This window comes from Martes martes, assembly GCF_963455335.1.
Source record: "Martes martes genome assembly, chromosome: 9".
Lineage (NCBI taxonomy): Eukaryota > Metazoa > Chordata > Mammalia > Carnivora > Mustelidae > Martes > Martes martes.
In genome coordinates, this window is record NC_137896.1 from 113529548 (window position 1) to 113544094 (window position 14547).

The 14547-nt window shown below is 34.9% G+C and overlaps 1 protein-coding gene across 2 annotated transcripts in view; it reads right to left on the reverse strand.

The window, feature by feature from the left end:
- Positions 1–14547, reverse strand: part of BIRC6 (baculoviral IAP repeat containing 6) — a 234697-nt gene that overhangs the window by 84296 nt on the left and 135854 nt on the right. For both annotated transcript variants that reach the window (XM_080814319.1, XM_080814318.1), the window contains exons 48-57: positions 13618–13714; positions 13284–13478; positions 12151–12351; positions 8809–9088; positions 7666–7922; positions 7303–7411; positions 4679–4900; positions 2703–3483; positions 1306–1449; positions 733–862 (exon numbers count right to left, since the gene is read on the reverse strand). In XM_080814319.1, coding sequence (XP_080670445.1) covers positions 733–862; positions 1306–1449; positions 2703–3483; positions 4679–4900; positions 7303–7411; positions 7666–7922; positions 8809–9088; positions 12151–12351; positions 13284–13478; positions 13618–13714 — 2416 coding nt within the window. The remainder of the gene's footprint in view (positions 1–732; positions 863–1305; positions 1450–2702; positions 3484–4678; positions 4901–7302; positions 7412–7665; positions 7923–8808; positions 9089–12150; positions 12352–13283; positions 13479–13617; positions 13715–14547) is intronic.

Below are 14547 nucleotides of genomic sequence, written 5' to 3' on the forward strand. Positions count from 1 at the left end.
GGGCAGAGTGTGTGCCCTGCTTTCTCTTCTAACCTCTGGGCTGATTACTGTGCTTAGACAAAGAAGATACTCCATCAACTCATCACTGATTTCATTCACAGGATTTCTGAGAGGCAATAAAATCAAACTGTCTAGAGTGGATTTGCATTCTGCCACCAAAAACTATTTTTATTTTAATAACCTATCTGCCCTTCAAAGGCATCATCTTAGAATGGCTTAGAATCATCATCTTAAAATATAGGCAAGAACCTAAGGGAAAATTTCTCTCTGTTTTTTTCACTACTACAAACAGTAAGGTCACCAGTCCGATCTACCTATTTCATTTTCACTGCTTGACCATTCATTTCGTCCTGAGATCTGTAAATGTCTGTTAGAGTCCTGTCATTCCAACTTATAGCCTGCAAATCATCTATTATAAGACAGCCCTTACTGCAAGAAAAGTCCATCATGGCGTCCTGAGGCTTGTCAACATTTCTGACTGTACATTCTGTCATTACCTCACAGAACACACACCACACCAAAAGAACTATGGGTGCAAGAATGTATTGTACATTTTGTCCCCTTCATCAGCTTCCTACTCATGCTTCAAAATGTGAAGACACACTGACCTTTTCTGTTCATTAAATGGTTGCTGAGTGAGTAGATGCAGTAAAATAAAGTTACAAAAAGTAACAAAATTCTGTATAGTCTAACATAAAGTGAAAGAAAAATTAATACTTAAATCTGACTTGCCTGACACTCTGTCAAGAACTTCCGATAATGTTGTTGAGACTGGCAAATGAAGTGTTCGGAACTTATGGCCTGCTCCATACATTGGATGCTGGATGACATGGCTTGTGGCATTAATTCTACCTTTATACAGCTGAAAATTCAAAAGAAATCAAGAAGTGTTTTTTTTTTTTGATACATGTATCATTATAAAACAATTTCAAAAGCAAAAAAAAAAATTTTAAATGCACACAAAATATAAAGCATTGCTTTTGTATATATCTTAAACTGTGGTGCATTTGGCATTTGCTTTGTTGGTCAACTTTTGTACTAGTACCACTATACCCAATAATCAGTCACTTTTCCCCCCAACAAATTATACTCTTCATGGTAGGGTATAATCAGGCTATTCATCACAAGGAGGGTAATCCAAAAAAGATTTTTTAAGAACTATTATTACATATAAAGGTTATTCTAGTTTTAGTTTGTTATGTTAGAAATTAAGATGCAGAGGTGACTATAGGTTCTGATATGAAATTATGAAATATCTGTGCATACAGCTAATTATTAAAATTTATTTAACTGTTAAATACTCACTGGACAAGGAGACTGAAGAAACATTGTCACTTTCTCATCTTCCAGCATCAATTGCAAAAATAATCTACGTATAAACCCTGAAATGTTCCCTGATGTTGGAAGGTTCCCTCTTTGAGGAGATGTCTGAAAAAGTTCACAGAGAACCTGGCAAGTAAAGAGATTTAAAAAGTTAAGTGGACTATTTACCTGCAGCTTTGTACTTTCAAGAATAAAAAAAGACTATCCTCACAGAAAATTCCTCTGAATAAGAGAAATCACAGGATTTTCACATAATAAATACCTAGCATAACCAAGTTACCTTTAACTTTAGTCAATATCAATGTGGTTACAATCCAACAAAAATTATGGGGAAAAGGGTATTAAAATATAACACAAAGCCTTAATAAGAAGCTGAGAGATGAAAATTAAGCCAGAAAGCAACAAGTCACAAAGTTTTCATGCTATCCAGAGGCACAAGCCAAATTTTCAAATACTCATGGCCTTGGTTAAAATTAGTAATCTAAGCATTTCCTCTAATTAGGCACACTAAGCAGATATAGTTTCAAAATAATTACTTTTGACAGCAAGATATCTTGTTATTCTTCTCAATAGATCATTTCACATTTTTTGAAAATTATTGTAACTATCCCTCTAGATTGTAATAAAATCTGTTCTGAATAGGCACTCTAAATTAGGGAGTAAAAAAAAAAAGCTGATTCCTACTTATTGGTGCCTACCAGATCACAGACAGGATCTATGGTAGTTACTTTATATACATTACGGTATTTGTCTCAAAAACAATCTTTGAGGCAGGTATTTATCATTCCCATTCTATAGGTTAAACAACTTGATGAAAGTCAAAACAGCAAGAAAGGAACAGAATCTGGCAAAAATCAACTAGAATAGAATTATTCTTGAAATTAATTCTAGCTTTCAAGATTTTGGCCCCATGGACTTACTATAATAAAGTCATTTCTTGTGTTTTGTCAAGAGTCTCCTATCTGAAAACTACCCTAATGGCGACTTCATTAGAAGCAAACCAAGAGTTGTAGCAATCCAGTTACAACAATGTACAAAGCCTCACTGCAGATGAGATGCTCAATGACCACCCTCAAGTGGTCACTCGTCTTTCAAAGCTGAAGTGTTGTTGTTCTTGGCTTGTTCTTTTTACTGGATGGGGACAGGGGCTGGAGGGGAAGGTGAGTTTAAAAGGAGCAATTTATCAATTATAGCTAGAATCACCATGAATTTGCCCATTATCTCATCAAAAGGAATATGTGACACTTGAGGGGAGAAGGGAGCAGATATGGTCAGGACTTTAATTATGGTTTAAATTTCTCAACTAATATCATTAATGTTATTTAACAGTGTATTAAAATAAGATGCCTAAAACAATAAGCCAATTTTTCTAATCTTACCTGGGCCATCAGTTTTTGATTATTAGGGTGGCATGAAATGCACTGCAGAAAGAATGCAACAGTCGCATTCTCAATTGCTGTCCTCTGTTGAGTGGTCAATCCTGTTGGAGCAGCTGAAGAAAGAGAGGCTGATCTTGCACTAGTCTGCTGGGCACCTAAAGTATGTCCTCCAGAAGTGGACCCAGAGTGACACAGTAAAAACAGAAGTGCTGTCCATAGAGGATTGACTTCAGACCCACCGAGCCAGTCTTTCATAACATGGCTACTGCCAACTTCTGTCAAAAACCTAAGAATAGGAGCAACCAGGTCTGCTGTGATAGGCATCTTATTACATTGCTGTGCAACATGATGCCGCCTGAGCTTGTCCTGGGAAATATCTATTGACTGAGCAATGCTTTCTGAGTAAGAAATGTGACTAAAGCAAAAACTTGCCAGACTTCTCACAAGAAGAGAAGGCAAACCTGAGTCCAATAATTGTTTGATCGCTTCTGGAGATTGAGAAGACGAGGCAAGGGTCGCCAAATGTGATTCAGTTAGTGCAAGAGGTGCTTGTGCATTTTTAGAGTCATCTGTTAAGGATGAAGTAAGATCTTGCTTTTTGCTATCATCAGTCATGGACAGTCTGTGATGACACTGCACTGGAGGAGGGGTAATTCCCATCCAGCCCATGAGCAAAGAAAAATAACTTGGGTGTATATGACACATGGAGCAAAGTAGACTGTCAACAGCTTTCTTCAAAACCATATTGCAGGGAAGAGACATGGACCAATTAAAAAGTAACCTAGGGGAATAAAAGATGCCAGGTTAACACTACATATGTATCTTTAGAAAGACCTCATTGTTTCTAATACTTCTATATGAAATCAACCTATACTCTATAAAATTGTAAAATCTATAAAATTATACATTTTATTTGACATAAAATATTATGACATTGTAAGATTTCAGGAAGACTGCTTGTGATATATATTATTTACGTATTTAAGAAGAAAAAGTCAGACGTGTAAAATGAGTTAAAAAAAAAACAAGAAATCTATATTAAAATGGATCTACCATTCTCTGTGTGACCTCAAAAAAGTCACATAAAGGAACATTGAAAAACTATACAAAGAAATGTTTAGATTGAATTTGATATGACTGATAGCTTAAATTTACATGTGCAAATCAAAAACTATTAGGGAGTTTCACTAGTAAGTCCTGGGTTATGCCAACTGAGAAGGCCAAATATGAAAATGACAGACTATCTAAGGACCAAAGGCCAATCTTTTAAGAGTCATGGAATTCCTCAGAAATAAATATGATATTCTATTACAGACTTAGCACTTATCAAGCAGTAAGTTCAGCAAAGCTTTAGCTGAGTATGGTAAAGAAATGTGGGTAAGTGGAAACTTCCAGAAGAACAACTGTATCAGATATCTAAAAAGTAGTAAAAAAAACTAACCATAAAAACTCTTTGAAGTAGTAACTCATTCAAAATTACCAGCTATACTTTTTCTCCCTAGTTGTATACATTAAAGATAAAAACAAAACAAAAAAAACAAAAACTGATGGGTTTGGGGCCCGGATGGCTCAATCAGTTAAGCATCTGACAATGGATCTCAGGTCAGGTTTTGATCTCAAGGTCATGAGTTCAAGCCCTGCACTTGGCTCCAGGCTGGCCATGGAGCCTATTAAAAAAAAAAAAAAAATTCTGGTGGGTAAATTTGCAAAAAAGCATAAACACTACTACAAACTGGAGGAACACATACATTAAAACACTCTGTTCTTAGGTAGGAAAAGCAGGCAATGACATGAATATAAATTAATTAAATCTGTGTGACACCTAATTTCAAAACTATACCTGACTATATTCAACTACTACTTTCAAAGTATTATTATTAACCAAATAGGCATATAAAATACTGTTTCATCAAGTGAAAACCTATAAAGCTTTATCTAGTACTGGGGATAAAAAGGATTTAAAAAATAATACTTACTCAAAGAGCTCTCGGTCCAGCAGTGCTGGTAAATCATACTCTACAAGCAGTTCATAACTATGCCAGAGAATGGCTGCCACACAGTGAAGATGAGAAGGAGATGGCATAAGAAGACCATACTCTACTGTGGAAGAATTAGGGCACATGTAGCTCATCCTGCCACTTCTCCTCATAGCAGCCACTCTTGCAGAATCACTGACCCATTTTAACAAGGCCTGGATTCTTAAAAGAAAATGAATTCAAATAACCAATTATACCACAACCAACATTTAATTTGGATAAATATCACCATTACATGTAAGCAACGTATATGTGAGAATAATATACTGTTTTCGGTAATTTTAATCTAAGATAGGAAGGAAAAGGAAGTTATATAAGGAGAAAGAATGTGGTAGTTCTAGTTTTCCCATAACCTTACTAATCTCAACTGATGAAAATGTTTGAAATAACATAATATTACAAATTTTATAAATACTGATTAATTTCTTAACTCATTTGTTAAAAAAAAAAAAACCTATCACTATCTGAAATTATAGGATACAAAGCTTAACAAATTCACTCTTGTAAATTTTATTTTGTAATGAATCCACACAACAGAGAGCAGTAATCTGATGCTTATTCTTCACTATGCAGAATCTCATGCAATACGGCATGTGCCATAGCTCTGGCCCCCAACTATTAAATACCAGTAGTAGGCACCCATCCCCCTTCACTGTGAAAACAGAATAAAGCCCCAACATATGTACTTTTTTTTTCAAGTGCCACCCTACCCTCAACATCCTGGAGCAGGCGGCTACTGACTGAGAACAATACTTTTTAAAGCAATAAGGCTTTGGAGTTTATGTAAAATACAGAAAATGATAAGATAAGAGTTCTTAAAGCATGGTGTTTATATTTTTGTTTGTTTTCACATTTCTAGTTTAGATCAAAAGATTCTTTGCTTCAGGGTAAAAGAAATGGGGGTAGTAAAGTAAATAATGCTAATTAATTTTGTATGACAGGAAATTAAGAGAAGACAGAAAAAGAGAAGAGAGATAAGGCAATTAGGGAGGAGTAAGATTTTCTCAATCCATAGAAGCCAACAATCTTGTTATTATGTCAGTTCTAAAACAGTTACATTTTTAAAAGTATTATGCAGTAAAAACAACTCTGTTCACAGCAATTTTCTTATGATAAAAACCATAAAACTATTAAAGAATCAAATAACTGTAAGAGATTTTAAGAAAACTATTTTTCCAGAAAAATATTTAAAACTCACTTTTTATATTCTTTTTAACCCTATTAATCACTGTAATTCAAACTTGGCACAAATTTCTTTTATCAAAAAATATTTTTTTAAAAATTTCTATTTTTAAATATAATGACCACGTAATTTATGTAAGGGAAAAAGCTTAATGGAAATCAGCTTATTTAATATTTTGAAGTCATGCTGAAAATAAGTTTACTTGGCTAAATGTCATTTAAACATTTTTAATCATAAAATATGAAAGCAACTAGCCTAAAATAAATAAAAGTCATTACATTATCAGTGGTTAAAGTATTAATATTTACGAGGCATCTTCCACGCCTGACACTCTCCTATATACTCCCAAGTCTGATCTATGTAAATCTTCCCTTGTGAGTGACGGTATCCTGACTCCTCAAACCAAACGCTGGATTCAATTAACTTGGTCACTCTAGTATCTGGCCAGGCATACAGCAGCTACTTAGTAAATACTTATGAGTTAAGTACTCACAAAAATTAATAATTTGGTAATTTATATATAAATTAATAAAATATCTAATGTTCTCAAATGCTAATCAAAATATTAAAGGATGATATAACTCAGAAAACAAAAGATTATTTGTTTATAGAGTTAGGTACTCTATAAATGTTCTTCTGATATAAAGGATATGTATCAAAGAAAATGCCAAATCATCACTCAAAAATTTACCAATAAAAACATGTTTCAAAAATACTTGGGGATTCTTATCAATTTGAAGGTAGAAGACATCAAGGAAAAGAACTACATTAGTAAAACTCATCTAGAAATTACCTACACTAAAACATCACTAAACATCTAGGTGAAATGTTTAGATGTTATTTACTTGGTATGATAGTGTTTAACTTTGTGGTAGGAGAGAGAAAAATGCAGAGTCTAATGAAAAGCTGTCAATGAATATTATAAGTAATAATAAGTAAACAAAACAAATACTATTACCATGGTCAAAACAGTCTTCGCACCTAATATGGACACAATATTCCTATATTCAGACAGTTAGTAAATACTACCGAAGACAGAAGTATGATTATGAGACCATTGCAACTTACAAAGATCTCATCACAACACTGTTCACATAGAAATATCTAATATTTTATTTCATTCCAATGAAAACATAATATTAAAAATTCTATTTGAGTTCAAATTTGCTTAAAATATGTCCTAATACATAAAGATTTATGTTAAATGTTCACAAAAATCTCTAGAAGTAGTATCAGGTAAAGCACACAGGTAAATGTGCAATGTAATCAACAGTCTTAACTTTTATGAAATGCTCTAAGGAGAAAGAATTATAAGTAATACTGACTACCATGTGACTGTGTGTATGTGTGCCCTTAAACAAAAAACAAGATCAATGTATACCTGTCCTTTGTTCCAGGATCCTGAGTTGTTCCAAGCTGGTAAAGAATATCTATTGTAGAATCGGAAGAGAGTCCATTCAGTCTTCCAAAAAGTAAAGGGCTGTTCAAATCTTGCCATAAAGAACCAGAAGAAAGTTTGTTCAATCAGCAAATGGGATAAGAAGATTTGCTCAATTTAATTTTAAATTGTTAATTAAAAATAACTCTTCAATAAATTACAACAAAAATAACAAACCAACCCCTAAAACATTGAAAACATAAAGGAAATTAATTTCAGAAACAAGCTGAATTACAGAGATCACATAATTCAACTGTCATTATTTGGCAGACAGGTATAACTTAAACTATCAAAGTTAACTGTCACCTGTAGGATCACTGCCTGATGCTGCACAGTTTCTCAGAAGAATGTCTATAAGCTTCAGGCCAATTCTAGTGGACTGCAGTCCTATCTTTACAAGCACGACCTCGATGTTAGGTGAATGCATTCCACAGTATGGGGACATCAATAAGGCAGCACAAGTCTGTAGCAGATTAGCAGTGGGAGCAGCTGCACTGGCCATCATTCCTTCCAGATCACTGATGTGAGTAAGGCAATGATGTAATAACCGTAACCATCCAATACTGAAATATACAACACAAAATGGCTTATGTGGTAAACTTAAGTAGCTCAGATTATTTCTGGGGTAAAATAAAACAAATCAGCACACGTTGTGTTTCATAAATAACAGCAAACTGTGTAAAAAAAAATGCTGTAATATCAATAAGGAATTAAACACAGTAAGTTTTCTCCATAACAGAACAAACGATACTTAACCACTAATTCCATTTAGGAACTACACGCTTCTCTTTTAAGTTAGTCAGAAAATGTTTTTATGTATCCATATATTTATATGTTTAAATACAAACTGCGTAAAATTAGAGCTGTACAAAATTATAAAGTCTTGGCAGCTTGAGAATAAAACAAAAACCTTAAATTTTCTTATCAGGCAAAACTTCCAACAGAACCAGTCTATAAAATTTTCAACCATCAAAATTTACCAGATGAATGTGAATAAAAGGATATATTCAGGTCTTGGTTTACTTGGTCAATTTATAGAATTCCAAGCTAATCCTTATATATCAATTGGCATTTAGGAATTACCATATGACTAAGTCTCTTGTCCATATGGTCAATTTGTATGGCCCAGATGTATCCTAGTGACAGACACTAGGGAAGTCTTATATTAGACTGTGATCCAAAGAAGAGACACCCATACCCATATATACCACACTGTAAACCTACAGTCTAAATCTCAAGAATTAAACACACATAAATCTCAATTTTAACCAGCCTCAAGTTCCAGTTCTACAGAATTAGTATCTCTATTGCACCAAATAAAACTATGGTATTATATAAATTACCTATGGAGCAAAGAACTTCCTAAGCCCTAAAAAAAAGAAGCCACAGAATAAATAATTTCATAAAAAGCTCAGAAAGCTTTTTTAAAAAATGAGATACATAACATACCTCGTTTTGGATACCTGATCTTCAGATGGAAGAAAGGGATTATTAACTGTTGCTGAAGAAGTGGTACCAAAAGCAGTGAGGCCCAGTAATTTAATTTGTGAAAGGCCTAATGTGCTGGCATCTCGTGGGCGATGAAGTCTAAGGCAGACAGCAGAAGCTACTTCAGCTTTTACCAGCTGAATTTTTATGTAGGTGAGACCACTTGTGACAACAGGAGTGGACAAAGGTAGCATGTTTACCCCATCTGCACTCACTTCAACAGACACTGAGGATGGGCAGGCTGTAGGAAAAGAATATTCAAAAATTACTAAAGAAAATGTGAACTAGACTTCATGGTTGAGTGGAAATCCCAGTACAACAGAAGCTTTTAGTTATATTCACTATGAGTTTGCAAAAAGAAAATTTATAAGCCACATCATACTTTGTCAATGACCTTCAAAATAATTGATTTTGGAACGATTTTCTAACATAAAATATGACATCTACAATATAACAGAAAGAGTATTTTAAAAATTCTAACATTCACCTAAAAAAAAAAATTAACTGAAAATACACATGTACACTCTACAGTCTTTACAAGAAAGAAACCTGCCAAATTGGCAATTGCTCTATTATTTCTACTTCACTCAGAATTAGTACCAGCCATGTGGGACATTTTATTAATATGCCATGGTTTACTGTTGTTATATCATTTGGGAAAGAAAATATAAAAAAACAAAGTGCTTCTCTACCAACTCATATTTCAGTACTACCACACTGCAATGATTTTTTTTTTTTTTTAATTTGACAGAGAGAGAGATCACCAGTAGGCAGAGAGGGGGGGGAAACAGGTTCCCTGCTGAGCAGAGAGCCCGATGCGGGGCTTGATCCAAGGACCCTGAGATCATGACCTGAGCAGCGGCTTAACCCACTGAGCCACCCAGGTGTCCCTGCAATGATTTTTAATACAGCTGAGTTAAGCTGCTTTTGCCTCTAATATTTTATTTCCCTTTCAAAACTTAATGAAAACATCCAGATGATTTTATTTTAAATCATTTTCTGCTAAAATTTAAGTAGACTCAACGAAGTCATATGGGAAAATTATTTCTAACATAATATGGTACCCCATATAAGAAATGTAGCTATGGGAGATGCCTGGGTGGCTCAGTCATTAAGCATCTGCCTTCAGCTCAGGTCATGGTCCCAGGGTCCTGGGATGGAACCCCGCATAGGGCTCCCTGCTTGGCGGGAAGCCTGCTTCTCGCTCTCCCACTTCCCCTGCTTGTGTTCCCTCCCTCGCTGTCTGTCCTCTCTATCAAATAAATAAAATCTTAAAAAGAAAAAAAAAAAGTGTAGCTATTAACTAAAATGACCTTTGAACATTTATCTTAATTTTAATTTCAATTATAAAATTAGGAAGTAACTTTTACTATATGCCAATTACATGCTAGGTTTACACCGAGAACTAGACATGTCTTACCAATTTTGAAATTTAATCTTCACTTTTGAGAAAAGTATTATCCAAATTTTACACAAATTGACAAAGGTGAAGAGATTAAATAATCCAAATTCTCACATGAACAAATGGCACATTTTATATTCAAGCCCATATTTGATTCTAAAGGCTATGTTATTTCCAGTGGAACAAAACATATCTTCAATTTCTGCTCCAATCCAATATTAACACCAAAATGTTTTATTAAGCACAGTTATAGTAGGCACACCTAACCTAGTGATTTTTTGAGAGAGAGTGAGTGTGTGTGTGTGTGTGTGTGTGTGTGTATGCGCACGTGCGTGTGCATGAGTAGGGTGGGTGGCGGGTTGGGGGAAAAGGAGTGGGGGCGTCATGGGGGTATAAGCAGAGGGAGAGGAGGAGACAGAATCCTAAGCAGACTCAAAGCCCAGTGTGGAACCCGACACAGGGCTCAATCTCATGATCTTTGAGATCATGACCTAAGCCACAATCAAGAGTTTGCTTAACTGAACTGAGCCACCCAGGTGCCCCCAAAACTAGTGTTTTTTTATAATGAACAGAGTTCATCCCTGTAACACTCTTCCTATCCCAGTTCCCATGTGCAAATTCACTTCAAAGCCACGATGTACACGGACCACTCTTAACTCCTTCTAAATAAAATCAATTCCTTCCTCATCTTAGAGGAATACATCTAATACTTATATTTTACTATGTAATACAGTAGTTTTTGATCTGCTAAAACACTATGAATTCACGCATTTTCCTTCTGCCATTATATTCATTATACTGGTTTTTATCTAAGCGTGAATGCCACAAGTATATTAAAAAATAACAGTAGTCTAAAAAAATTAACGGTAGTCTAATCTTGCAAGTGGAACATTTCTTCTTCCACGTATGCCAGGATCTAAAAAGTTTCCCACAGTTCTTCATCCAATTATTGAGTGACATCTGACAATAATGAGAATTAATCAGCAACATAAATGAATGTGACAATTTCAACAATTCTGTAAAAATCACTATGTTTATACTGAAAGAATGTGGGGATAAAAAAATGCAAAATAGTATTTCACATTCCTTTATGAATACTTGAAAGAGTTGTTGCTCCTCTTAATGTAGAACTTGTTTTCTAAAAATTCTTTTGAATGACTTACCTTGGAAAGTGGCAAAACTTATCAATGGAAAAGCATCAAATGAATGATATTCAAAATAGTACAAAGTGAAAAAATTCACACTGTAATATGCAAAATATTACAATAAAATATCCTGTACACGTACTTATAATGGGAAGGGGGGAAAGACCAATACGTCTAATAGATTTAATTTCACATTATAGGACTAGCACCAAGGACAGGGATAGAGAAAATAACATTGCTATCTATGGGTGTATAAACTAATCTCAACATTACAGCTTAATTTAGGAAGAAAGGCAAGGCAAAATTATATATAACTGAAAGATATCTGTTTGGATTTCATGAAACATTCTACTTGTTTGAAGGGAACAGCCATGACGATTTAGCTCATGAGAAATGATTTCGTGGTAATGTTGAGTATTATAAAAAAAAAAAAAACCTTCAAAAGTAAGCATTCGGGGAATCATAACAAAGTGTATCACTGTTTGCCAAATATTTTTAAGATTTTATTTATTTATTTGACAGACAGAGATCACAAGTAGGCAGAGAGGCAGGCAGAGAGAGAGGGGGAAGCAGGCTCCCTGCTGAGCAGAGAGCCCGATGCGGGGCTTGATCCCAGCACCCTGGGATCATGACCTGAGCCGAGGGCAGAGGCTTTAACCCACTGAGCCACCCAGGCGCCCCTATTTTTCTTATTTTTAAATGTTTCTCAATTATAGTTTATTTTCATAATGCTTCTTTACAAAAAATATGACTCACTTGCAAGAGATGCAAGATGCGGTTGGATATGTATCTCTTTCAGAAGCACTGCTGCAGGAAGGTGAATGGTAAGGTCGCACCAAGCCTCCTCTGGCAGAAAGATGTAGGACCAAGCAGCAGAGCGAGCTCTTCTATGGGGTGGCGTGGCCTGTAAAAGCACCTCAGCTGGTTGGGCAGTAGGACTGCTAGATGTAATTGTACCTACAGAAGAGATTTTAAATATAAAAAGAACTTCATAGAAGAAACCAAATAAAACACCAAGAAGTTTCAAATCATAATAATTAAAACTAGAAAAATTAGCTAGAACCATGAACATATGATACTACGAATGTACTTATTAGTACATTTAGTGTGAGCTAGTCAACTTGCAAGGTGACAAGTTCATTACTGTTGTCTAATTTCTTTGTACTCACATGTTGAATGAAAATTAAAGTAGCAGTAACAACAAATCTAGCACAACTCTCAAATAATTTAAGTAAAAATACTATGTTCAAGAAAACCTTCAACTTGAAAAGAATCACCTTTATCTTAGTTGTCACTACTCTTGAGTCAGAAACATGAAAAGAAATATATATAAGGAAACTATCTAAACTGGGAAAAGGAGTAACTAAATCTGAGGCTACTTAAAAAAATCATTCAAAATAAGAAGGAACAAGTCCTTTGAACATTTTTCATTTACATTTCATTTCATTTTCATTTACAATGAAAACTGACGTAAGAATGTGCTAGTTTGACAAACTGTTTTACTATTTAACTCAGAAATAAAAACAAATGTGATTGCTAAAAAACCATTAAAAACTTGCTTCTAATCAACCAATTGTTTGTAATTGGCGTTACTGTAACATGATCAACTTACTTCAACAACTATTTTTGCTTCATACCAGCTAAATAAACTCTAAACCAATACCAATAAGATTTAATAATCCTTGGGGCACCTGGGTGGCTCAGTGGGTTGAGCTCTTTCAGGTCATGGTCTCAGGGTCCTGGGATCGAGCCCCGCATCGGGCTCTCTGCTCAGCAGGGAGCCTGCTTCCCCCTCCCGCCTGCCTGCCTCTCTGCCTACTTGTGATCTCTCTGTCAAATAAATTAATAAAATCTTAAAAAAAAAAAAGATTTAATAATTCTTTTCTTACCCAGGGGTGCAAAGTTATGGATCCCTTCTGCATTGTCAGGCTCAGAAGCTAGTATTCTTGTTTTCAAACTGCTATCAACAGCTTTATTTGGACCAGAGTCAAGGAATTTCATAATAGTCGATACCATACTTCTTGCGGTGTTTACAATAGCCCTTGTACTAGTAACCATATTGTTGCAAATCAGCTGAACACCACCTAAATTTACAAAGAACACCAAATGAAAATTATCTTAAGATAGTTTGACACTAAGTCACCTTTTGCAGAGCACTACAAAAACGAGATCATACCTTATCACATGATTATACTAAAGGACAATTTTTGGAACTTATCTTACCCATATCATGGAATGCTTTCAAGGCATCACTAGTATCTAATACTCTCAAAATAAACCACAGTAATGGTTCAGATAATTGACAGGTAGCAAGAGAGCCCTAGGGGGGAAAAAAAAAGTATACTGTGACTTTAAAAATCTTAATTATGAATTTCCTGTGAATCAGAACAATAACTTATTAAATGTAATATTCTTTTATAGTTAATGATTCGTGGCAGCCTTAATCTAAATCACTATATACAACATATCTGCCAAAATACCTAAGAAATCTTACCTGAATCAGAAAGGAAGTGTACAGTGTCCTCTCTGAACTCAGAATATTTTTTTTAAAGCATCTGTCTGTACCTACTACTTTCATTTTTGACCTTAATGTGCATTTACTTTGTTTTCCATTAGATGCTAATTTCATTTAAAAATGAATCCTTCTTGGGGCACCTGGGTGGCTCAGTGGGTTAAAGCCTCTGCCTTCGGCTCAGGTCATGATCTCAGGGTCCTGGGATCGAGCCCCGCATCGGGCTCTCTGCTCAGCGGGGAGCCTGCTTCCTCCTCTCTCTCTCTCTCTCTGCCTGCCTCTCTGCCTACCTGTGATCTCTGCCTGTCAAATGAATAAATAAAATCTTTAAAAAAAAAAATGAATCCTTCTTAAATCTTTCTATCTACTCATGGAAAAACACACACAAATGCAATAAATTTTTAAGAAAATGGTAATTTTACACTAACAAAATACTCCTTGAAGAAGTATATTTTAAAACCTATATTTGAAAAAAATTGGTAAATAGACTAGAAGTTAAAATAATCACTCTGGTTCCTACAATTTAATTTTATAAGGAAAGATAAATAGCAATAATAGGAGCGCCTGGTGGCTCAGTGGGCTGGGCCTCTGCCTTCAGCTCAGGTCATGATCCCAGGGTCCTAGGATTGAGCCCCGCATCG